The following is a 26,727-nucleotide window of genomic DNA, read 5'->3' on the forward strand; positions in this document are numbered from 1 at the left end:
AGTGCTACTGTGAGCACTAATCCAAATGACAGGGATGAAAATATTTTTTTTTTTTTGCTTTTTGGGTCATACCTGGCGATGCACAGGGGTTACTCCTGGCTCTGCACTCAGGAATTACCCCTGGCGGTGCTCAGGGGACCATATGGGATGCTGGGATTTGAACCCGGGTCAGCCAAGTGCAAGGCAAACGCCCTACCTGCTGTGCTATCTCTCCAGCCCAGGGATGAAAATATTTTTATACATTGTAAGTCCACCCAGAAAAGTTGTACTATTCATTTCCATTGAACCCAGGTAAGTAACATGCTTGCTAGCAATTAACTGTTTTAAAATAGAGTGCAGGCTTACTCCTTCAAAACTTGCTCCGTGGGGTGATCTCTGGATTAAAGATTCTCCTATCCTCCAATTCTCTGAAGATTCTTAGCTGGGACCAGAGGCAAGCCTGATGGAATATTCTAGGTTCTGTCAATGTCCAAAATTGGTGGGGTGGGTGGGGAGGAGAGAAAGGGAGAGAGAAAAAGGGAGAGGGAGAGGGAGAAGGAGAGGAAGAGGGGAAGGGAGAAGAGAGAGAGAGAGAGAATATGACTGCCAAAAAGCATCAGAGAGGTTAGGTAAGGATTGTAGTCACTCTGCGCCTTCAAGTATAAAGAGATTAATAAAAATAATTTAGCACTGTGCAGTTGGATAAAATAAATGAAGTATATATGGTTTGAAACTAGAAAACTCATTGAAATAATGAACTACAGAACTGTCCATTCACCTGCCCTGAACACTCACTGCATACACTGATGCACACGGACTGCATTGTCCCCTGCAGATCTTATAGTCACTTTGGAAACAGGTATTGGTTATTGTGCTTACCTGATGGGGAGGTTACTAAAGTTTTGAAAAGACACCAGGCTACCACATAACCAGTACAAAAAAGATTCGGGTCTTTGGCTCATATTTTTTTTTTTGCTTTTTTTGGGGGGGGATCACACCTGGTGATGCACAGGGGCTACTCCTGGCTCTGCACTCAGGAATTATTCCTGGCGGTGCTCAGGGGACCATATGGGATGCTGAGAATCGAACCTGGGCCGGCCGCGTGCAAGGCAAACACCCTACCCGCTGTGCTATTGCTCCAGCCCTGGCTCATAATTTTTATGCAACCCAAGATATTAAAAGCAAAAAACAAAGAAACAACAAAAAAAACAGTAATAACCAAGCAACAGAAAATAAATCAAACAAAATTCCACATGGAAACAATGAAAAATAACCCACATAGCCACCATTGGTGGGATTGCAAAATGGTACAACCACCGTGAAGACAACCTGAAATTTCCTCAAACAATTAAAAATGGGACCACATCGTGATATGGCAATTCAATTTCTGAGTATTTATCCAAAAAGAAATTCAAGCAAGGTCCCCATCATGCATATTCATAGTAGAACTAGTTACAACTTAATGGGGAAACCAACCTCAATGACTACGAATAGAACAATGGATAAACAAATACGGTATAGGCATAAGGGGGATTTTTATTCAGTTTTAAAAAGGAAAGAAATCCCACCACATACAGCAATATGGATCAACCTTGAAGTTATACTCAGTGAAATATGCCAGTCACAGACACACAAAACTCCCAAAACATGGGATATGATTCCAGTGGATAGAGGTATTTAGATTTGTCAGAGACACAAAGTGACAGTGGTTTACATCAGTTGGGAAGAGTGGGCAGTGAAGAATCATGTAGAGTAGAAGATAACATTTCTTTAAACCTATTTTACAACGATGTGGATATAATACAACACTACTGAACTGTAGCACTGCACTGTAGCACTGTCATCCCATTGTTTATCGATTTGCTCGAGCGGGCACCAGTAAAGTCTCCATTGTGAGACTTGTTGCTACTGTTTTTGACATATCGAATACACCACAGGTAGTTTGACAGACTCTGCCTTGTGGGCAGGATACTCTCGGTAACTTGCCAGGCTCTCCAAGAGGGACGGAGGAATCAAACCCGGGTCGGCCGCGTTCAAGGCAAACGCCCTACCTGCTGTGCTATTGCTTCAGTCTACTACTGAACTATACACTTAAAATGTTTGCAATGATCAATGTAACTGTTGCTCTTTTACCGCAATAAAAGCCCACACCTGATAAGAAAAAAACCCTAAATTGTCAGTTATTTGATATGTAAGGGAGAAAAAGACTACTTTCCATGACAAGAATTCTTGGACAGAAATTAGAAATACTAATAGATCCATGATTATTCACATCATTCTTTAACTGATATAAAACTATTTCCTACCCCAGAGGAAGAGTTCCAACGACATCCACATTGTACGATTCTTTCAAATTAAACCCAGCTGAAATGCCAGTTCCCATTACCACCTAAAACAGACACAAATATACTTTAGAGTTGAACATTTGAGTGTCACAAATTTGAGTTTCAGCTAAGCTGAAGTCAATTATCTGTCAGCTAAGCCAAGTCGCACTCTCATTTAAAATTCAATCTGAGGACGAGAGAGAGTGCAGTGGGCAGATCATTTGCCATGCACTCAGCCTACCCAGGGTTGAGTCCTTGCACCCCATCTGACCCCCTGAGCCCCAGCAGGAGTGATCCCTGAGCATAGAGCCAGGAGTAAGCCCTGAGCACAGATAGTTGTGGTGCCAAAACTAAAAACATACAAAACATAATGTTAAATTTCAGCCGAGTAGTGCTTAGGGGCCAGCAGAGTCATACCAAAAAGGTGTTTGGGGGACAATGAGGTGTTGGGAATTGAACCTGAGGCCTCGTGCATACCACACATATATTCTACTCACTCTGGGCATATAATTCTTTCTCTTATTTTGTTTTTGATTTGGGGTGCACAGGGGCTATTCCTGGTTTTTTGCTCAAGAGCGATCCCTGGCAGTGCTCAGGGGACAACATACGATGCTGGGATTTGAACTTGGGTTCACAGTACAGTGCGAGATTCAAACCAGGCAAACGTCTTTACCGCCTGTCCCATCTCTAGGCTTGACAATAAAATTTTGTTGTTATTGTTGTTTTTGGGGGGTCATATATGTCTGCTCAGGGGTTATTCCTGGCTCTGCTCTCAGGGATCACTCCTGCTGGGACTCAGGGAACCAGACATGGTGCTGGGGATCTAACCCAGGTCAGCTGTGTGCAAGTCAAAGTGCCTTGCCACTGTACCAGTTTCCTGGCCTGGCAATAAGATTTTTGAGGAAGAAAAATCTTTCACTATCCCATCATGCAAAAATAATTAATATTTTTTGTTGGTTATCTTCACGTATATGCATATATATTTTTTTAACATTTTGAATGCCAGGTTTAATTAGCTTCCCTTACCCCATTATCTAATCCTCTGCACAAATGTTTATTTATTTATTATTATTATTTTTTTTCTTTTTGGGTCACACCCAGCGATGCACAGGGGTTAGTCCTGGCTCTGCATTCAGGAATCACCCCTGGCGGTGCTCAGGGGACCATATGGGATGCTGGGAATTGAACCCGGGTTGGCCTCGTGCAAGGCAAACGCCCTACCCGCTGTGCTATTGCTCCAGCCCCTATTTATTATTATTCTTAATTTTTATTTATTTTTGCTTTTTGGGTCACACCCAGCGATGCACAGGGATTACTCCTGGATCATGCACTCAGGAATTACTTCTGGCAGTGCTTGGGGGACCATATGGGATGCTGGGAATTGAACTCAGGTTGGCCGCCTGCAAGGCAAACGTCCTACCCACTGTGCTATCACTCCAGCCCCACCTCTGCACAGATAAAATAATTACTGGATTGACATTTTCCAGGTCCAGAAACTTAAAAATTAGCATACTGAAAAATAAGAAGCTATAATTTGCTTGCGACCTGTAGGAATGATAATCCCTCAAATTGTGGCTCTGCACAAAGTTAATTTTTTTTAATTAGTGAATCACCGTGAGGTAAAGTTACAGACTTACAGACTTTCGTGCTTACATTTCAGCCATACAATGGTCAAGTATCCATCCCTCCACCAGTGCCCATCTTCCACCACCAATGGTCCCAGCATCCCTCCCACCACCCCCACCCCGTTTCCCCCCCTCCCACCCCACTTCTGTGGCAGGGCATTCCCTTTTACTCTCTCTCTCTCTCCTTTGGGGTGTTGTGGTTTCCAATAGAGGTATTAAGTGGCCATCATGTTCAGTCTATAGTCTGCTTTCAGGGTGCGTCTCCCATCCCGAGGAGATCCTCCTAGCACCATTTACTTGGTAATCCCTTCTCTAATTGAACTGTCTTTTCCCTCAGTATGTCTTTACCTATATTTTAAAAATGATTTAAACTTATAATTTCACATTTCTTCTTTCTGGTCAATGCATTTGTAAAAAAGACTCGATTTCACTCCCTGTTCCCCCATCACCCCTGTTGAACCCCTCTCACAGAGAGAGCTGGGCAGAGCTGGGCGCAAGGTGACTTACCGCAAAGAACTCTAAAGGAATGGGTGCTGGCAATTTCTCTTTAAATCTCTCATTAAACTCCTTGCCACCCAACAGCAAACCAAAAACCATCAGCCCGACGCCTAGGGAACACACGTTGAGGTTTTTAACATTCTGCAACACAGCAACTGTACTCTGTAACACAGTGAAAACCGGTGTTTAATTTTTTTTCAATAACGCTTTAAGGAAAGGAATTACCTGCATTGCACAGATGACAGAGAACAATAGCAAAGAGGATCACTGGTTTTCTCAAGTATATTATATAGCTTTTTAGTTAGTTTTTTTTTTAAACACACATATACTACACTCTTAGCTGCGAATGTCTGTGTTGGTTACTTATCCTACAGCACTTGTCTTCTCTGCTTTAGGAAGTTGCTCGCCCTCCACAAATCCCTTTCTTTTCCTTCTTTCACTGGTCCATATGGGCTTTGCTTTTTTTTAAATACTGCATTTAAGAGCACAGAAATCACAAACACGAAGAAACCAGCAAAGGTGTTTGTCAATGTTCTATCATGAAAGAGCCTGGGAAGGACAGGCACTGCAGAGCACCAGATTACTCTACCATCCCTTTGTTGGACATTTATATTTATTTTTATTTTTCCCCAGGTCTCACAAAATAGCAAAATATGCCTCCTAAGAGAGAAGGCAAGTGCATGCTATCTCTGTAAATTGTCTCTTCTTCCCATGAGAATCCATAAGCTGCCACTAGTGGACAGAGAGGACCTCAATGAGAAGACTCTTGGACATTTTTAGTTGAAAGTTCTCCAGATGAAATTTTTTTCTTAATGGCTTCCTCCAAATAGAAGGCAATTTAACTCAAGTCACACAACTTTATAGTCTCACAGTGTTTTTTTTTTTGTTGTTGTTTTTTGGGTCATACCCGGCGATGCACAAAGGCTACTCCTGGCTCTGTACTCAGGAATTACTCCTGACCATGCTCAGGGATGCTGGGAATCGAACCCGGGTTGGCCATGTGCAAGGCAAATGCCCTACCCACTGTGCTCTCGCTCCAGCCCCCTCACAGTGTTTTTTTGATAAGTTAATACCTCCTAAGTTGTGTTAATAAAACTCAGAAGGAGGACTTTAAGCTGAGTCTTGGTCATTAGGAATGGAATGAATATACCTGAAACATAGGTAGATATAAAGAAAAGTTTTGGGGAGTTGCAGGAAGGAGAAACTGATAGCAGATGAGAGAAGATGAGGTATGTTTTGATGGTAAGAAAATGCTGACATTTGGAAAGAAATCCTGGAGAATTAGAGGAGAAAGTTGCTTGATGTCCAAACCACAGAGTCAACAACACTGAAAACATGAGTTCCAAACTACAGCAACCAAACTTTAAAATGTACCAAACTGGTCAAGGTGGTAGGCTGGGGTTATGGGGGAGGGAGCTTGGGAACACTGGTGGAGGGAAGTTGACACAGGTGGTAGAATATTATATGTATAAATATCAACTATCAATGACTTTGTTATATCATGGTTCTTTGATAACTTTTTTTTTAATGTAAAAGAAAGAAAACTGCTTTATTTGTGAGTATATGTGTGCTGAGTCTGGTACTACCTGCACAGCGGTGCTCATCAGAATCTTAAGAAAGCCTGAGCCCATTTCCTGTCCACCAATGACTAAAGAATATGTAGATGTGTGTCTGTTCTAGTTAATTATGACAAGGCATTTCAAGAAATGCTAGAGTTGCAGGGCTAGAGCAATAGTACAATAAGTAGGGCATTTACTTTACATGTGGCTAACCTGGATTAATTCTTGGCATCTCATATGGTCCCCTGAGCACAGCTAAGAGTGATTCCTGAGTGCAGCCAGAGCACTGCCAGATGTGATCCAAAGTCCTCTCCCCACCCCAACCCCCTTTCTTTTTTATAAAAAGAAACATTTTTAAAGTGCAGGACCGGGAGATTGCTGAGGGGTCAGGAGTGTGTGTTTTGCATGTTCAAGGACCCATGTTGTATCTATAACACTGCAAGGCTCCTGAGCACTGTTGAGCACAGCCCTGGCGGCCCCTAAGTGTAGCCCTGGTGACCACCGCAGCATTGGGTTGAAATAACATTGCTCTGCAGGGTCCTAGCATTGAACGGCCCTGCCCAGTGGACTGAGTGCCGCTCTGGGAATGATCCTTGGGTCCTCTGAGTACTTCTTGGAAGGTGATCCCTCATCTCAAGGAAAGTATATTGCCAATTTTAATGTAGGTAATGTTTCTACAGTTTGATTCCACTCTAATCAGTCAACAATTCAATGAAATATCACTTTCTCAAAGACTGTTTATAGAAAGATCTCCCTGTTCGTTCAACTTTCCTTTAGGGGGCCACACCAGGCAATGCTGAGAGCTATTTTTGGCTCTGTGCTCAAAACAGAGTGATCCCTGGTGGTGCTTGGGGGACACTGCAGTGCCAAGGATCAAACTGTGATTGACTATATGCAAAGCAAATGCCGAGGCCCCTGTACTATCTCCCCAGTCCCTCCCTGTTTAACTAGCATAGCAACCTCTACCTTTTCTTCATAGCACTTAGACACATTTTGTAATGAAACACATAATTATGTGATTTATGATTTACTATCTCCCTTCCTACTAGACTGTAAGTTCCAAGTGTTAAAGGGCCAGATCTGTCATCTTTTCTGTGCTTCACATTGTATTTAGTACATAAACACCTACAAAAGTGATAAAAATTTCCAAGAATAACTGCAGTAACATCTCAAAAGGTATTTTGTTGTTGTTGTTTCTGTTTTCAGTTTTTTTTTGGACATACCAGCTGTGCTCAGGGCTTACTCCTGGCTCTGCAATCAGGGATCATTCCTGGTGGGCTTGGGGAATGCTAATGATCCACACTGCGTCTGCCATGTGCAAGGCGAGTACCCTACCCTCTGTACTATTGCTTTGGTCCTGGTTATTGTTTTTAACAGGGATCATATGGAGTAGTGCCCTGTGGGGAAGGGAGGCAAAGCTATTTCATGCCAGGGGACAACTCAGGTCTTTTTCAATCAAGTCACATGCCAGGTCCTCAAAAGTTTTGTTTATTTTTGTTTTTGTGCCCACCTGGTGGTGCTCAGGGCTTACTCCTGGTTCTGTACTCAGGGATCACTCCTGGTGGATCTCAGGGGACTGGGAGTGATAGGAGATACTGGAATCAAACCTGGGTTAGCTATGTTCAAGGTAAGCACTCTACTCACTGTACTATCCCTCCAGCCCTCTTCAGAAGTTCTGATATGGAGCATTTTAACTGCCACTCATTCTTAATTACTTAATAATTTCAGCTATGTATGAACTATGTATAAGTGTGGTTTCTGGTCCAAATACATAGAGGGGAATATTAAAGTATATTAGTTAATAATTTCTAATTATATTGCATTGCATAAAAATACTGATTTGTTTTAGAATTTGCAAGTCTCATATGATCAATTTCTTCCCATTGACCAGTTATTAGAACTTTTCCCTATGTGTTTGCAAATAATTGTTTTCTGAATTGCAAGCTTATCTTTATATTTTGTTCTATTGAACAGCTTAATTGTGTTAGTTAAATCTTTTTCTTATGTGGTTCCTGGGATCTAATCCAAATCTCATATATACAAGACATGCACAATACCATTGGGCCAAATCCTCATATTCCTTTTTTCCCCCCCAAGCTGAATATTTCATATGTACCTTGGCTAGTGCTATGGGGCTGGAAGAAACAGCAGTTTGCAGTTGGTGGCAGTTAACCCTGGTTCATTTCAGCTCAGCTATTAACTATACCAGGATGACAGCATAGTTCAAAAGAGCAAAAAAATTAAAGGTACAAATGCTTCATAGTTATTTTTGCCTGCTCTAATCAGCAGTTTTTGAGAGAGCAATGACTCCCATGATGCTTTGAAGTGATTCGCTTGGTCACCAAAAGATCATAAGAAAAAGCGATTCTCTTTAATGAAGATGAAGGTGTCATCATTAAATGAAGACCTAACAAAAAATTCCTCAACAGGTATAGTCTCACCTGCCAATAAAATGGGACTTTTAAGGTTTAATTTCCATTGAAGCAGTCTTCTCAGTAAATCCTTGAAATAACTGAATCCTTCCCCACCTTATTGAAATGTGTGGGGAAGAGGAAAACATGCTTTGAAATTTAAAGAGATAAGAGGAGAACTGAGGCGAAATCCAAAGGAAAGCTGGAAGTCGGTACTCACATACACCACCGAGAAGATCCCACTGTATCGCTTTGTTTTGACCCCAAACAGGTACTTTAACATGGAAGTGAAGACGTGGACGGCTGCTGCGGTGGTGAAGCCACGGACCAGGGGCTCTGTGAGATAAATGGCCACAAACCCAAACCTGCAGACACCTAGGCAAAACTATTTTTTTAATGACAAAGAAACAAATCAATCACATGATAGATCAGGAAGTTATAACCAACAGAAAACATACTCAAATACTCTTTGGATTCTTCTCTAACTCTATACACTGGCTCCTGCAGCTGCTGAGAAGTTGTTCAGGGCTTACTCCCAGCTCTCTGCTTAGGTATTACTCCTGGCGTGGCTCAGGGGAAACTGTATAGAGTGCCTGGGATTGAACCCAGGTCAGTTGCATGCAAGGCAAGTACCCTACTCACTGTAGTATTGCTCCGGCCCCACGATATTTGCTTCTTCCTAATTACGCATTCATTTATGTAAAGCAAGTTGTTGAACTGATATTCCCACATGCTATGGCCCTTAAGATTTGCATTTTTGCTGGCTGAGCCTGCCTGCCATGTCATTGACCAGCCCATGAATGAACCATAGAGCCCATTTCCGCATCTGTGAGTTTTACCTGAATGATTCCTGAAAGCAGCGTCACAGACATGGCGACTTTCACTCTCAAGGCATCTCTTGCTTCTGTACCATTGGTGGCATTCACACCTCCTGGGATGACTATGTCATCTGGTACTAATCGAACAGCCACGCCACCAATCATTAGGCTAATCACAGCGAAGGGACCTGAAAGAATGAAGCTCTCAACAAGGGGACTATTTTCAGGGTATGTGATGCGTTCAGTATGCTGTGGTCAGTACATCATCACTGACCTGAAGTTCTGCTGCAACTCTTCTGCATTGGGCTCCTGGATTGAGTGTGAACTGTGTATGTGCAGACTGTAATCTACCAAAATGACTACCATGATATCCCATTCCCCTAGTGTTCTTGCCATTTCCCTGTTCATGAGTAGTCTAGTGCTCTCTTCTTGAGTCTGTGTAGTTTGGTGCCAAGATGGCTGTCTGACAAAAAGGCAGCAACTTCTAGAGTTAGAGTAGCCATGTGGTGTGGGAGAACTAAATGGAGACTTCCTGGGATCATGGGTGATCGCAGAAGCGGTGGGAGATATAGTCAACTTTTTAGCTAATCTAGCAACTAGATTCTCAACTGCCTGAGATTCTGAGCCAGAATCATCCAAATCCCAATGCATAGGAACTTTGAGAGAAAATGAAATGTCTGTTTTAAGCTGCTATTTTTAAGGGCAGTTGTTAAGCAATGGATACCTGAAATACTATTATGTGTTAGAAGGTAGCCTCGCTCAATACCAACAAGATTAATAAGCCCAGATAAATCTGATACTAAATAAAAACAAACCATGTGCAATTCAGCTCCCATGGCTGAATTAGGACGAAAATGCAGCCTAAGCACAGTAATTAGAAACTTGCAGCCCCACTCAGGAAACAAAAAGAAAGACCAGATACAAGCAAACTTTGTTACACACAAAAAGGCACCTGTCTTGCAGATTTCAACAGTTGCTCTTTTTTGAAAAGAAAATTGTTTCTCATTATCCCCAAATTTTAAGAAAACTATTAGATTTAGAAATTTTGGAGTTGCAGGGAGGAGGGAGGGGAGAGCATAAAATAAATGACATCTACTGCTATGCAATAACAGATTTAAGATGATATCCTAATAAAAGTCATGCTATGTCTCTGGACCCTTGTAAAGCTTTGAAATTCAAGGTGCTAAAGTACCAAATATAAACCTTTACCAATGGATATGTGTCTGGAGGTTCCAAAAAAGCAGTACATGATAACAGGGTAAAATGATGAATACAGCCCAAACACTGGAGGCACAGCTGCCAACATTGCAAAGGCTAAACCTGCAGGATTAAAAACCAAACAGAAAACACAGACATTAGAATACAGGCTTATAGTTTCCTTGTTCTTTATCTCTGATGAACAAGTGAAAACTATCTTCATTTAAGCTGATTTGTCTTAATCCGCTTGCCCTTCCACCCTAATCCTACAGGCAACCTAGGATTTGTCTTCAGGGTGTCCAAGCTGAGTCAGATTTCCTTGTTATCTCCTCTTTGCCAGGGCTGGATTTCTGCCTGCTTGATTCTTCCACAATTTAGATAAGGGCAGAAAGTCTTAGTAGATTGGTGCAGTTGTTATCTGATGTTGATGCACAAGTGCTGGCCATTTTTCCCAGGGGGTGTGTTTACGGGATTTCTGAACCCCATTTCCATAAGGAAGTCCCATTGTGCCTTTTTGTAGCCAATGTAGTGAATATTCCTCCCTCTGAAAGCAGCCACCACCCCACCCCGGTTTTTGAGTTGTATTTTTTTTTTGGTTATACCAACTATGCCCAGGGATCACTCCTGGTGGGCTCAGGAGGCCAGAGGGGGTGCTGGGGAGGGAATCCAGGTCAGGGGCATGCAAGACAAACACTCTACCCATTGTACTATCTCTCTGGCCCCTGAAAGCAGCCTTTACAGGCTCCCGGAGTTTGTATCTGCTTCTAGTCCTCCCTGTTGGTATATGCCCATCCTGTGAAGGTCTTTTCTAAGTTTTTTCCCTTTTGGTTTGGTTGTGGGCCACATCTAATTTTGTTCAGGGCTTGGCCCTGGCTCTATGCTCAGGGATCACTCCTGGCAGTGTTTGTGAAATTGTGTGGGGTGCCAGGGATTGAACCTGTGTGAGCCGCCAGCAAGGCAAGTACCTTACCCCCCGCCCCCTCATACTAGTCCTCTGACCTATAGAGGTCTTCTTGAGCGGGATCCTTTGAAATGAGCCAAGACTGTTTGCACTCAAGGGAGCTCAGAGGAAAGCATGCCATCTTCACCACAAGAACTTTTATCTACTTATTTTGGCTTGGGCCATATCCAACCATGCTCAGGGGTTACTCCTGGCTTTGCACTCAGGAATCACTCCTGGTGTTACTCAGGGGCCGTATGGAATGCTAGGAATCGAACCTGGGTTGGCTACATGCAAGGCAAGTGCCCTACCATTCCGGGCCATCATTGTAAGAACTTTAAATCCACAGAGCATGTGTACAGGAGAGCTCTCCTCTCATTCTGAAGCTGCTAGCAAAATACCACCTGAGACCTGTAGTTTCAGTGTTTGCCTCTTGCAAACACCAGGCACCAGCCCCCACAAACTCCAGCGGACTATGTCCAGCACTCAGAGCAGAGCAGTTTCTCTTCTGTTCCTCCTCACTTGACTTTCAGTGGAAGTGATGCTAAACTCTGAAATTTCTCATCCTAAACTTCCATATAAATCTCTCTGTTGACTTCCATGTCTTGTTGAAGGGATGGTTTGAAGAGAGAGTCTGGGTGTCAATCATGCACAGTTTTGCAGCAGGTCTGGCATTCTGCTTCAGAATGATTTTTTTTTCTCCTAAAAAGATTTGGGATCTTGTATTTCCTTCTGACACTCTCATTTTCTAAGGTGTAAACTGTTTTAAGTTATTTTTCACGTATTCTGCCAGGTTCTTGGTAGTTGATCTCAGTCTGAATTGGTATTTCTATCTCTCAAGTGTTTGGATCAAAAATCTGAAAATCTGATTATTCCATTTCCTCAGTATCTCCACATATAATTCACCAGCCCTTTGAAACACATCCCCATCCCCAAGCTTTACCCAACAACCAGTCTAGTTGACTTTATTATATAGAGCATGTATGCACACATACTTATGTGTGTGTGTGTTTGTGTGTTTATGTGTTGCTCCAGGAATCAAAATCAGGATCTCACATGTGAAAGGCCTGTGTTCTAGCACTGAGTCTATACCTCTGGCCTGTTTCTTTTTGTTTGTTTATGACACACCCACTCAGGCATCACTCCCAGCTCTCCTCCAGGGCCCATGTGGTGCCAAGGAATCAAAGCTAGGTCTCTTACAAGCAAAGCTTGTGCTCCAGCTCTTTGAACTATTCCCCTTACTCACCCCATTTTTTTAAAAAAAATTAATTTATGTATTGTTTTTTGGGGGCTGTACCAGTCAATACTCAGTGCTTACTCCTGGTGGGCTCTGGGGAACCAAATGTGATGCAGAGGATCAAACCTGGGTCAGCTATGTGCAGACAAGTGCCCTGTCAGCTGAACTATCTCTCCAGCCCCCATTCTTCTCATTTTTATAGCCACCACCTTAGTTCATAATAGGAAGAGGAACAGGTCAAAAGTGAATTTGTGGGACTTTATGGGACTTTAGTGAAAATCCAAGGAGGCACAATCCTGCGGGGTGTCTGGACATACTTGCTGAGGGGTCACCTCAGCTGGGTCTGCAGCTAATCCCACATGGCGCAGTGTCAGTTTGCTCTGTGACCTAGTGCAGGGCAGGGGTCTCTGTTCATACCCCTGCCCTGGGTTTGGCTTTTTTTAAAAAAGAAGTTATTGTTACATTTTCTAACTTTCATATTTTTGTCCACTTAGCACAGGAGACTGACTCATAATGTGTCTGTCAAATTCCATCTCTCCACAAAACTCCTAATCAGTGTTTTCTTCTTTATACCTCTCATAAAAACTTATACTTTCTGTAATAGACTCATAAAGTGATGATGTTTTAACATAACAAAACCAACATATTATAACATTGTGATGAGTTCATCGTACAAAGCATACTACCTCTGCCTTTGAAATTCTCTTTCTCTATCCTTGATGTATAAACCTAGTTCCAGGCCTTTATTGAATAGATCTGTCAATTTGGACACTTGGAGAAGAGAAATTCAGAAAAATGACCATTAAGAGAAGTAATTTAAAACATTTAAATTATTTGCCAATTAATTTCTGGGAAATTGAAAAGAGTCTAGATTTTTGCTAGCTAGCCTGGAAGTTCTTTAAGCCAATGTTACTTTTGCCTACACATAATAGTTGTTACCACTAATTGAAACCTCTGCCAATCAAATCCTTCTCTTAGCCCAGTCTCAGAAGCCTCTATAAGGAATCCCCAAATAAAAAGTTTTATTGTTCTCCCAGTGAAACTGTGTGTGTACATCTCTGTGTGTGTATGTACCTGATTCTGCACCCCAACCCATACCTAACCTGGGTACTCTGTCTTTCTGAGAACTTTCCAAACTAAAACTTCCAGCACCCAATTATTTGCCCATTAAGTACCCTCAGGTGCATGCTTTCTGCCACCAGAAAAGCATTCCTTCTCCTTTTATTTGGAAAAGGGGCTCACAAGTGATGTCCAAGAGTTCTGGGGTCTCTACAGTTGATTTGCAGCCAGCTGGACTACGGTTCAAAACGAGGGCCCACGGATACGATGCTGCTTGGGCCCTGCAGAGGCAGGGATACCTTAGTTACCCTGGTGGCACTGGTGGCCTCCAGGGATGCACCTGGAAATGCTCTGGGGACCACATGATGTAAAGATTGAATCCGTTTTTGGTGCATGCTAGGCATGAGCCATGACTCCTGTCTATCTCCCAGCCTTCTTTACCTTCTTTACCTATCTCTCCTTCTTTACCCACCAGCTATTTCTCCTTCAGGTTGCAGCTCAACTCTCATGTCCGTGAGGAGGTTTCTGTGACTAAACTATTTCAATCAGCTCCCCCTGCTCCCAACACATACCCCTCGCTCCAAGGACTCTGCACTCCCTGCAGTGTCTAACACCATCCATAACTCATGTTTGTATGTGCTTCGGTTTGCTTCATGGCTCTCTCCCTGGTTGGACATTTAGTTCCCTGAGGATGAGGAGAGCTGGGTAGATGCTGGATCAACATGTGTGAATCAACAAGTATTTTCTTCAGTTCTTATAGTTCACATACAATCACACAGATGCAGAGAAATTCAGCACACTATGGCAATTGTGATCAGAATGTGGACTTATAAGTCAGAACCTACTAATAATGCGCCCCAACAACATGTTCATTGAGTGACTGATTAACTTAGCAAGAGGGGAGGCAATGTCCAGACAGTACTGGTCTGCCTAATCATATTTCCATATTATACTAACATCTCTGGACTTTGAAAGGGCTAAATGTTTCTGAAGAGTTCTTTTAGACAGGGAAAATATACTAAAATGATCTGGTGACACCTGAATTTGCAATGACGATGAAATGAAAGGGATTAAAGATCAAGCAACTATTTGAGGAGAGGATAACAGGAAAGAAAAGGAATAAATACAATCCACTGACCTTGAGGAAGCTGAAGGACCCCTGTGCTTATGCCTGAGACCAAGTCCCCTAACACATACTCCTTGAACTTGTAGGCTGGTAACCACTTGGTTATGGGCAGGAACATATAAATGATATTTCTTACTTTCTTAGGAGTACATCTGGGAGAACAAAGAAGGAGATCAAAAGAGAAACACTTTAAAACATTCACACTAGAGCATTATTTCCCACCTCATATCTTAGAGCAATAAGAAAAAAATTATAACTGTTCTTGAGGATGCGTTTTTCATCTCTGTGGAGATCAGAGACTAGTAGAGCTACTTCTTGCAGTTTTTTTCTCTTGTTGGGGGATACTGGAGCCACACCTGACAGTGCTTGGGGGCTCCTTCAAGCTCTGTGCTCAAGAGTACCTCCCAGTGGTACTAGAGAACCATGTGGTGCTGGGGGCCAAACTGAGACTGGCTGCGTGGAAGTCAAGTGCCTTAATCCTCTTTGGCCCTTGCCATTTTATTTTTAATGCAACATCTGAACCAGATCCATAATAATGATCTACAACTGACCAAGAAAAAAGATTTTAATCTCAAAATAGTTGCAATACCCTATTATTTTATTCCATTGTTTTGGTGCTAGGGATGTAGTTCCATGACAGAGGGCATATTTCAGTGCTAGAATAGAAACCAGGGCCTCACAAACGTGACATATGCTCTTTCTTCCACTGAGCTATCCCTGGACCTCACTATTACATATATCATATATATATAAAACTTAAATATATATATAAGATATATATATATATATATATATTTAAGTTTTGGGGCCACACCTGGTTGTACTCAGAGGTCACTCATGGTTCTGCACTCAGGAATCACTTCTGGTTGGCTTGAAGGATCATATGGGATCTCAGAGATCAAACCTGTGTTGGCTGCATAAAGCAAATGCCCTATCTACTGTACTTTTGCTCAGGCCCCAGGCGCTTACTATTTTAATAAATGAACTTTTTTTATCTGTTTGTTTTGGGTCCACAGGCAGCTGTGTTCAGGGCTTATTTCTTGCTCTGAGTTTAGGCATCACTCCTGGTGGTGCTGAGGGCTCAGGTGGTGCCAGGATCTAACCCTGACTCCTACGCACAAAGCAGGAGCTTAGTCTGTTGAGCTATCTCTCTGGCCCTAGATTTTCACGTTTTTGTTAGAAACATATGAGGGGCTGGAGAGATAGCACAGTGAATAGGGCATCTGCCTTGCATGTGGCTTGTCCACATTTGAGCCCTAGCACAACTTATGATCTCTTGAGCACTGCCAGGAATAATGCTTGACAACAGAATTAGGACCTTAAAGCCCCAAACACAGCTGGCTGTAGCCCCTTATATATGGTGTGTATGTATATATATATATATACATATATATAATGAAATTATGAATCTTTATATCAAAATATATGGTTTAGTGACTCATATAGTATGGAATTTCTAACATTTTCCAGTTTTATTGGGAAATAATTATCTTACATCATTGTATATGTTTAGATAAACAAAAAGTTTAATTTGCATATATTAAGAAATTATTACAATAGGTCTAGCTAACATTTAATTCTTTTATGCTTTGTGGGTTACACCTGGTGGTGCTCAGGGCTTATTCTTGGCTGTGCACTCAGGGATCACTCCTGGAGGTACTCGGGGGACCATATGAGGTGCCAGGGATTGAAACCAGGTTGGCAAGTGCCCTCCCCACTGTCCTATCTCTCTGCTCCTCCACCCCCAGTGCACTGCACAGGTTTTAAACCTCTGCTGAGGATCACTCCTAGAGCACAGGCTCAGCTGAGGCTGATGAATACACAGCTCAGAAAGGAGGGTCTGGGGATTAGAAGGCAGCAATAAGGTGGCTTGCTTTTGAAGTTGGGGAACTATCAGGAAATGCACATGCATTAATGTTCTCAGGCCTGCAACATGTTGTCGAAGGGTCTCCTGGGATTACATGAGAGTCCTTGACAGTTTAGGCTGGGGACTTGGATTAGGGCATTGCCAAATGGAGTCAAAGTTCCTCAGGAAATAAAGAATAACTAGAACACCCCAAAGAAGGGAGGAGGAGGCTATTTTGAAGGTGACTGGGAATTTTCAGGTAAGTGGCTTACAGAAACCTGCACAAAGGTATAAAACTGTATTTGAGAAATTGAATAAATTGTGAGATTCCTATAGAAGGTCATGGTCAGACGAATATTCATCCTCAACAGGGTTAGGGGGACAGTCTGGAAAATTATTGGTGCTCCTCAGTCATTTCCCCCCCACTTTACAAGGTTTTCTTTAAACACTTGAACTTGCATCTCTCAGGGCTGCATGACAGGAGAGAGAAAATTGGCCAGCACATAACGTACGTGAATGCCTGTTTCAGCTTATCGCCAATGGAATCCGAGACCTTGTCCTTCTTGTGAAGTCGTTCCTGGAGCACTGGGTGGCTAAAGATAGGCCTTTCCACACAGTACGTCTGGGTCGTCTGGGTCGTTGCAAGGATTTCATTTTCTTCAGCATGATCCATAGTACTGCAGTTATTCATCAACAGCAAGGAACAAACATTTCCTGAGGGAGAAAAAGAAACTCGTATTTCAGATTCTGAAATCCTACAGACAATTGTACTCAGCAACTTTTCCTGGTAGTACATTCTAAGTTCTTCTGGGAAGTTCTTCATATTATTTATTTATTTATTTATTTGCTTTTGGGCCTTTTGAGTCATACTTGCTGTAAACACTTTTTGTGTTACTCCTGGCTCTGCACTCAAGAGTTATTCTTGGTGGTGCTCAAGGTTCCCTACGGGGGATCAAACCTGGGTTTTCCAAGGCAAATGCCCTACCTGGTACTGTTGCCCTGGCCCACGTCTTCATAATTAGACATCCTAGAGAACTAACACAAATAGATGAAATTTAAAAAATCAATAAAACTGGGATTTAAAGAGTTAGGAGATATTACAGTGGTTGGGGTGCATGCCTCACACATGGTCCTGGCACCACGTGGTCCCTTAGCATTGTTGGATACAGCACTGAGGCCCTCAGCATTGCCAGGTGGTCGAGGTATCCCCAGTACTGCCTGGCCTGGAAGCACAGCATCTCATCACAGCATCTTGCACTGAACTCAGGTCTAACTGGCTGAGACTTGCAGGTGGGGCCCCTGGACCGCCTGAGCACCTCTTATGAGGTCTCTCCTCCAAACAGATATATGAGTATACTTTTAACAAAAGCTCATATTGGGGCTGGAGCGATAGCACAGCAGGTAGGGCGTTTGCCTTGCACGCGGTCGACCTGGGTTCGATTCCCAGCATCCCATATGGTCCTCTGAGCACCACCAGGAGTGAGTCCTGAGTGCAGAGCCAGGAGTAACCCCTGTGCATCGCTAGGTGTGACCCCCCCCCCAAAACAACAAAAGCTCGTATTAATTTTAGGGTTAAATATTACAATTTGTTGGCATGGGGTATATTATTAGAAGATTAGACAAACTCTATTTATTGCCAAGGAAACAAACAAACAAAAAAGAGGCAACAAAAATTGGGCAAAATTAGACCTTGCATTGGCCCTAGGTTTATTGAAAGTTCAACAGTTCTTCTTATTCTGTATTAATATTTGATTACTGCTTAAATTATTTTACCTTTCAGAGGTGAAACTACCTGTCTGCAAGGGCAGACTTCTGTGAAAGGCTATGAGTTGAAAACATGAATGCAATGTTATAATACTGTTTTACAGTTGATTGTGTTATATGTATGCTAATTAGAATAGTTAAATTTTTTTTTGCTACATAGCGAATACTGTTTATATGGGTAAATAAATGACTTTAAAATTAGTAAAAGAGGGGCTGGAGTGATAGTACAGCGGGTAGGGCATTTGCCTTGCACGCAGCCGACCTGGGTTCGATTCCCAGCATCCCATATGGTCCCCCGAGCACCGCCAGGAGTGATTCCTGAGTGCAGAGCCAGGAGTCAGCCCTGAGCATTGCCAGGTGTGACCCAAAAAAGCCAAAAAAAAAATCAGTAAAAGAAGAAGTAAAAATTTGTGAAAAAAAGAAAACTTCAGGGGCTAAAGAGAGAGTACAGGGTCAAGATAGTATGGATACATCTGGAGAGATGTGGCTGACCTGGTTTGATCCCTGGCACCACATGGGCTCCTGACCATTGCCAGATGCAGTTGTGGAGGCCTTCAAGTACCACTAGTGTATCCCTGGCACTGCAAGCCCAAGCAGCATCACATGCTCTGGGCCCATACATTGAGCTGCTAGTCTGGCTGGCCAAGAACTGTCAGGTTGGGCTCCTTGTCCCCTTGAGCACTTCTTGGGAGGCCACCTCCCCAGAAGAGGCCATAAACCTGTGTATTTCTGTACAAGCAGATGCATATAAGAATGTTCTGTTTGGGGGTTAGAGTGATAGTATAGTGAGTAGGGCGCTTGCCTTACACACAGTTAATCTGGGTTTGATCCCTGGCACCACACATGGTTCCCTAAGCACTGCCATAAGTCATTCCTGAGCACAGAGGTAGGGGTAAGACCTGAGCATCGCCAGTGTGTGCCCATCTCCCAAGAATGTTATCCATCCCCTGATTATGAAAAAATTAGAAATAATTTTAGTGCCTATCTGTATGCAATAAAAAGTAAAATATAGTTTTCATAAATTAAATTATATACACTTGCTAAAAATGGAAATTAAATTTATGTCATCAGCTCTATGTCTCAAAAACTTAATTTTTGATCAGGGTTAAGAAGACAACGTCCAGATGAATACTTCAAGGATGCTATTATTTATTTGTTTTTAAATAAATAAATGTATTTATTTATTTAATGAATCACTGTGAGGTACAGTTACAGGCTTACACACTTTCGTGCTTATGTTTCAGTCATACAATGACTGAGTACCCATCTCTCCACCAGTGCCCATTAACCACCATCAATATTCTTAGTATCTCTCCCTTGCTTCTGTGGCAGGTGCTTTCCCTTTTACTCTCTCTCTCAATTTGGGTGTTGTAGTTTGCAATACAGGTATTAAGTGGCCATCATGTTCGGTCTATAGTTTATTTTCAGCACACATCTCCCATCCCAAGCGGACCCTCCAAGCATCCTTTACTTGGTGGTCCCTTCTCTATCTTAGCTGCCTTTTTTCCCAACATATGAGACTGGCTTCCAAGCCATGGAGCAATCCTCCTGGCCCTTATCTCTACTATCCTTGGGAGTTAGTATCCCATTCTGTTACTTTATATTCCACAGATGAGTGCAGTCCTTCTATGTCTGTCCCTCTCTTTCTGACTCATTTTACTTAGCATGATACTCTTCATGTTGATCCACTTATATACAAATTTCATGATTTAATCTTTTCTATGTTGCATAGTATTCCATTGTGTAGATAGATGTACCAAAGTTTCTTTAGCTAGTCATCTGTTCTTGGACACTAGGGTTTTTTCCAGATTCTGGCTATTGTAAACAGTGCTGCAATGAACATATAAGTGCAGGTGTCATTTCAACTATACTTTTTTGCATCTCTGAGATATATTCCCAGAAGTGGTATTACTAGGTCAAATGGGAGCCCAATTTCTAATTTTTTGAGAAACGCCATACTGTTTTCTCAACACCAAAAGGGCTGAACCAGTCAGCATTCCCAGCAGCAGTGAAAGAGAGTCCCTTTCTCCCCACAAGGATGCTATTATTTAAACAAAGTTGAAAAGTACAATCAATAATATGTGTTGTTTATGGGTACACACATAGTAAACTATGACAGAATGTGGGACAATGACAAACACTTTTATTGAGCTGGTATTATCCTGCAAGGAATGGGAATGAAACTTCCTTGCAGAAGAAAGAAAGAGCTTCAAGTACCCACATCTACCATGTCTTACTACCCACATGCCAACTTCCTAATGTCAACAACCCACATTGGCAATGTCTTATTTTAGTATTTGTGAAAAATTATTTGTATTTGCCTGTAAAAATGAACCATATATCTTACAGTAGAAAATTAAATGCCAAGTACAACAGTTAAAGTTCATGTTGTCAACTGGCTTTAGTTAAAGTTAGTTACACAAAATTTTAGGATTAATGTTATAGTTAAGTTCTAGTGTGGTGCATTAGCCCATGGATTGTGTGATACAGATCTGAACAGGGACTCCTCCCTGGCTCCTTTTATTATGAGTTCACTTTTTTTTATATCTACAAACCATAAGTGAGTGTCAATAGACAAAACAAACAGGCCAATTTCTAAGAATTCAAAACATGGAAATATAGAAATATAATGGAAAATAAAAGAAAAACAGTAATTATGAAAAAAAGAAACACATTTCTTTTTTTTCTTTTTTTCTTTTTGTTTTTGGGTCACACCCGGCATTGCTCAGGGGTTACTCCTGGCTCTGCACTCAGGAATTATGGTGGCGATGCTCGGAGGACCATATGGGATGCTGGAAATTGAATCTGGGTTGGCCTCATGCAAGGCAAATGCCCTTCCCACTGTGCTACTGCTCCAGTCCCCAGAAACATATTTTAAGACTAAGGTATAAAAATAAATCAGATAGGCGCTGATGTTCTACGTCTGTGAGCTGAAGAGAATACTTGAGCTAAAGGCAGGACTTGTGCAAAATACACCCAAGTAAACATTTGTCATTAGCCACTGAAATTTACTATTATTTTCTTTAAAGGGAAAATGTCTAGCTTAAAGGACACATTAATACAATGAGAAACTCCAACATATATCTAATGGGCATTCCAGAAGAAGATAAAAGGGAGAAAAAGTTTTCCTATATTGGAAACAGAAGTAAATGACTGACAATAGGAATCATGGTGCTTTCTGTTATCCTCTCAGAAAACGTCTGCAAATACGTTTGAGAGAAAAAGTGTACTATTGCTCAAAGAACTTGGAGAATCCTAAATTTGAGAGTACCACTGACTGAGAATTGGATGTAAATAAGTTACTTGACTGATCTGGGCTCTCAGGTTGGTCTCTCTTACTTGTATCACATACAACCGTTGGAAGCAGGTAATAATTTTTCTACTGGCTATTACACATACCAGGCAAGAATGAACAAACAAAACCTTAAAAACATATGGGCCTCTTCTCATCTGCTCCTCATTGAGGACTGAAACCTAAACCACCAAGAGTCTACAGATGGAATCACACAGCAAAACCTCTTACAAGAAGGGGCCAGGTAGATGATGACAACTATTGGCGTGAATCAGGTGAGCAGGCGCCAGACCTGGAGAGCACGTGCCAAGCTCAAAGTGGTCGGCAGCTACTCAGCTCTGACTGAATTCTGGCTTCCACTCTGAAGCTTTCTTTATATTGAGGTTCAGTCCAGTGCCCTGCACAGATTAGTGTATGGTTTTTAGCACATAGTTCAGGCTACTACAAAGAGAACCTCTGAATCTTCCAATTCTTTTTTTCAACCTCAGGCATACATCTACGTCCAGAAACCTCAGTTCTTATTTCTATTACCCTGTTTAACTTTGCCTATTCTAGAATTTCATATAAATAGATGATTCAGGGGCCAGAGCAATAATACAGCAGTGAGAGCATTTGCTTTGCATGTGGCCGACCTGGATTTGATCCCTGGCATCCCAGAGGGTCCACTGAGCACCATCAGAGTAATTTGTGAGCAAAAAACCAGGAATGACCCCTGAGCATCACTGAGAACATCTACGAGGACACTATGAAGAGTACTATCACTGGTACTATCGTGGTACTATCACTGGCTCATCTGAGCGGCATTTCACCTGACAAGTAGCCCACTGCCAATGTCCTTTGAGGCCAGACACTGCCCTCAGAACCTTTCCAAACTATTGCATCCCTGGCTTTTCTCAACTCCTGGAACTTCATACTTGTCTCCATCCTGCCATCCTGCTCCAGCCACTCAGATCTTGACGTTTTGTGAAAAAACCGGACACAGACATCTGCCTCAGCACTTTTGCGTTCTCAAAAATGCTCCCTGGGAGCCTCATGGCCTCTTTCTCAGCCTCTGGTTGGCATCATTTCCTCCATTTGTGTTTTTCCAAAATACTTGATTCTTCTTTTTTGTTTTGGGGTGACAGGCAGTGATAATCAGGGATTCCTTCTGGCTCTGCATTCAGAAATTATTCCTGGCAATGCTTGAGGGACCATAAGGCATGCCAGGGATTGAACCTGGGTCAATCATGTGCAAGGCAAGCGCCCTACAGCGGTGTACTATTGCTCCAGCCCTAGTCTAAGGTTTTCAGTAGAAGTCACTCTCAGTGGTGCTGAGGTAGAGAGCATCAGGGCTATCAAGTGGTACTACGGATATGTGTGAACTGCCAGGAACTAAACTCAGGTTCTCACATGTGCTTTGCAAGTGTCCTATCACAGGAGCTCTCTCCCAGCTCCTGATCATCTAATTTTTTAAAAATGCCCAAACCAATTCCTCCATGGTTGGTCATACCCATCACCATGCAGTATTTTATTTATTTATTTATTTTGTCTTTGCTCCTCCTTTCATGAAAATTAAAGCTACACAAGAGCCTTGAAGAATAGGGTTCAACCAATATTTACTGTATGAGCAAGGAAATCAAAGAAAAATTAAAAACTTACACTGGCTTTGCAGACTGTTCAATAAAAGCAATACATGTTCAGCTGTGTGCTGCCTGGGGTGTGGCTATGGCTGTCAGAGTCCCAACTGACAGGTGATGAATCTGATTTTTGATACAATTAAGAGCTCTTTCTGTGAGTTACCAAGAAAAATAGCTCAGTTATTTCTGACTTTTCAGTCCTGGAAAAAAACTATTCCTCAGCCTATTTGAGTTAAATCTATCCCTAGGATTGGTCAATGCAGGAATAATTCACATATGTTCAGACCACTTTTTGTGGTATGTGTGTAGACCTAAGGGAATCACGCCCTATGCCCACATTTGCCAGCATATAGCAGGAGCCTACTACAGTTTCCCTAAGTTTTAGACAGCTTGGAAATTCTTGGGTCTCATCAAATAAGATCAATAGAAAAGAAAACAGAGAGAAATTAAGTGTAACTCCTTGCTACCCACATGTCTCCTTACTCATATTCTACACCCCTGCCTTATGCTGCTCCATATTTTGTCAGCTTCTGTCCATCTTTCCTTTACTCATAGACCAGTTCCACATTTACACTTATATCTTATGTCCTTTTTCAGTGTTTTGGGATATGAAGGGCGGTTCTTACCGCCATGGAGGGTAGACAAAAATCATTTTTATGGATTGCAATATAGCATTATATGCACTGAAATGTGAGGATAACATTCAAAGCGTGGGCCTCTATAGAACTGACAATGGCAATAAAGTTAGGTCCCAACAAATGATTCAAGTAAACACAGTTCTCTTTCTTTCCTATCCCAGTTCATGTAACTCAATAGCCTACAACTACTTGAGAAGGTGTAAGGATCATTTATTTTATCTCAGTTTGGACACGGGAGCTCACATTTCAGCAAAGATCGAGGTGATCATCCTTATCCTTTGCTGACACCTTGCTCCCCACCCCGAACACGTCACAGATCACCCCTTGGAGAAAATTTCAATCAGCTATTAAACACTGGTAAGGAATGGAAAGAAGAAACATCATCATCTCTGGGGACCTTTAAGAGCAGTTAACCATCTTGGATAGGTCGGGTGACACCTAATTCAGTCCATCACCACCTCAGAGGTACTAAGAATTGGTGAAGCACTGTGGGAATACTGAAACAGTGAGCAGGGACTGTGCCTTCCCTGAGTAAACAGAAATGACTTGATTTGGACTTCCCAAGAAAGATGCATTTAGGCTTCAGTGTTCCTGAGTATATCAATGCATGGCCAGGCTTTGCAGAAGAGATGTGGTGGGGGCTCAGAGGGCACAGGAGGGAAGGCATGTGCCTTGCATGCAGCTGCAGTGGCCAATTCCCTGACACCACAGAGACCCTCCTAAAAATGAGAGTTTTTAGTGTTACTATAGTTTAGTGATTCTCAACTTTGACTAGATATAAATAGTTCCTGGGTATACATATACGTATGTAGGTAAGCTTTGAAAAATAGACTTGGGAAAACAGTTCAAGAGCATGGGCTTGCATGAGCAAGGTCCCAAGTTCCATCCTGACACTATACACTCCTTCAGCCCACAGCAGCACTGGGGAAGGTCCTGAAGGCCACTAGACAATGGCTGGTGTATGCCCTATTTGTTTGTTTCTTTTTTTTGGCCCTATCCAGTGATGCTCAGGGGTTACTTCTGGTTCTGTACTGCTGGCGATGCTCAGGGGCCCATATGGGGTGCCGGGGATCTAATCCAGGCCTAGTGCCCTACCTGATTTACTATCTCTCTGGCCTCAATCCCTATTTTCTATATTTGTGGGTCTCCCTGTCTTCACCGGGACCCCCTCGGAGGGTGCGGGTTGAGTTTCCCTCCCTGCCCTGAGCAGAGACCCGGCAGCCAAAAACCTCCAGAACCTAGCCATAGCCATGCTCAAGGCCATTCTTCACATGCTCGGACAAGCCTTACGCATGAAGGAATTGACAGAGGAACCCAGGTATGCGGGACCCGTGGCTGAGATCTCCAAGCCTGCTCGGATCAGGACTGGGCCTCCTCTACCCAGATCCTCAGTTTTCCAGTAGCTTGGCAGTCACATCCACAAACTGCTCCCTATGCCATGTAATCCCATCAACAGCCAAGATCCAGAGACTATAAAACAAAGCTCTCGGAAGAGAGAGATGTAGAATTTTGAATGGCAGAGCCCGGCAAGCTACCTGTGGTGTATTTTATATGCCAAAAACAGTAATAATAATGGGTCTCATTCCCCTGAACATGACAGGGACAAATGGAGACATTACTGGATCCCACTCAAGCAAATTAATGAGCAATGGGATGACAGTGATACAGTGACAGTGGGTCTCCCCAGTCCAATTAAATCAGAAACTGTAACTGAGCATTTTTAGTTTTGGATTTTATTTGAACCTAGGTAATTTTGGTTTATAAGCCTGCATATATTTTAGGGGTATAACTTCATACCTCTTCAAAAGGTATGTTACCACACCATACCATCAAAGATCCAATACCCCTCCACCATTGTCCATTGGACAGGACTCCTCTCCTCTACTCACCTAGTATTTTCAAAAATTTCTCAGTAAACTCTGTATCATGATTCCAATGCATGGAACTACATGGAGAGTTGATAATCAACTGCTTCATATGCCACCCTCATTGTACAAGCATTATTAAGGTCCCCCAAATGGATGTGACATGTTATCTGCCCCAAATCACATAACTAGCTAATGACAGAGCTTAGAGAAATTATGATCTTCAGTAACTTATTCATCTAAAAAATGCTCACCAATGAAATAGTAGGAATGCCAGTCATTAAATAGTCAATTGTCTCTCAATAAAGTAAATCAAAGCTGGTTCATAATGAAGGATCAGTTAGGCTTGGTGCTGTTCCATATTAAATGGAGAGAGTAAGTTGTGATGGTTTTGGTAGTTTATTTTTTTCATCCTTTTTCCCCTCAAGAAGCAGTGTGTTATTCAGGTCTAGTGCTAAGGAAGGAATCCTTTGGTCCAGAGAAATCAATTACTATCTCTAATCTTTTTCCTATTTCACTAGTTCCAGACAGACCTCTACTCACCCAGAGACAATATAGCACACAGACAGCTCAGAGGTCCAGGGCAATCCAGTGAAACTTTGACCAGTAGAATCAAAACTGCAGAAGAGAGATTCACCCCTCGGCCCTATATAGAGAAGAAAGGACCATTAGCCTGACAGATCCTTGTTTGTTCTTTGAAAGAAGTTAGGTTCAAATATTTATTAATGCTTCCCACTCATTCCCAATTCCTACCAACTCACTCCTAAAACACAATTACTGCTATCACGTGGCTGACATGGAACATAACTTGTAAATAGATTGTAAATATAAACATATACTTCAAGAGAGAAAGTTTAAATTGTGAACTTAGCTATTTCTGTTCTTAGCAATTTATAGTAAGAAGTCTTCCCAAATGGGGCCTCAGCGTTGGGA

The 26,727-nt window shown here is 42.2% G+C and overlaps 1 protein-coding gene and 1 non-coding gene across 2 annotated transcripts in view; both read right to left on the reverse strand.

The window, feature by feature from the left end:
- SLC26A5 (solute carrier family 26 member 5) overlaps positions 1–26,410 on the reverse strand; it is a 47,517-nt gene extending 21,107 nt beyond the window's left edge. Inside the window, exons 1-8 of the mRNA XM_004602123.2 lie at positions 26,338–26,410; positions 17,132–17,333; positions 14,786–14,925; positions 10,424–10,534; positions 9,236–9,402; positions 8,617–8,781; positions 4,436–4,588; positions 2,286–2,368 (exon numbers count right to left, since the gene is read on the reverse strand). Coding sequence (XP_004602180.2) covers positions 2,286–2,368; positions 4,436–4,588; positions 8,617–8,781; positions 9,236–9,402; positions 10,424–10,534; positions 14,786–14,925; positions 17,132–17,310 — 998 coding nt within the window. The 5' untranslated portion in view covers positions 17,311–17,333; positions 26,338–26,410. The remainder of the gene's footprint in view (positions 1–2,285; positions 2,369–4,435; positions 4,589–8,616; positions 8,782–9,235; positions 9,403–10,423; positions 10,535–14,785; positions 14,926–17,131; positions 17,334–26,337) is intronic.
- LOC129401489 (small nucleolar RNA SNORA75) lies at positions 5,056–5,190 on the reverse strand. Its single transcript, XR_008628380.1, has one exon. It is a non-coding gene; the product is annotated as a small nucleolar RNA SNORA75 (small nucleolar RNA).
- Positions 26,411–26,727: the final 317 nt, after the last annotated feature.

This window comes from Sorex araneus, chromosome 1 (assembly GCF_027595985.1).
Source record: "Sorex araneus isolate mSorAra2 chromosome 1, mSorAra2.pri, whole genome shotgun sequence".
NCBI lineage: Eukaryota > Metazoa > Chordata > Mammalia > Eulipotyphla > Soricidae > Sorex > Sorex araneus.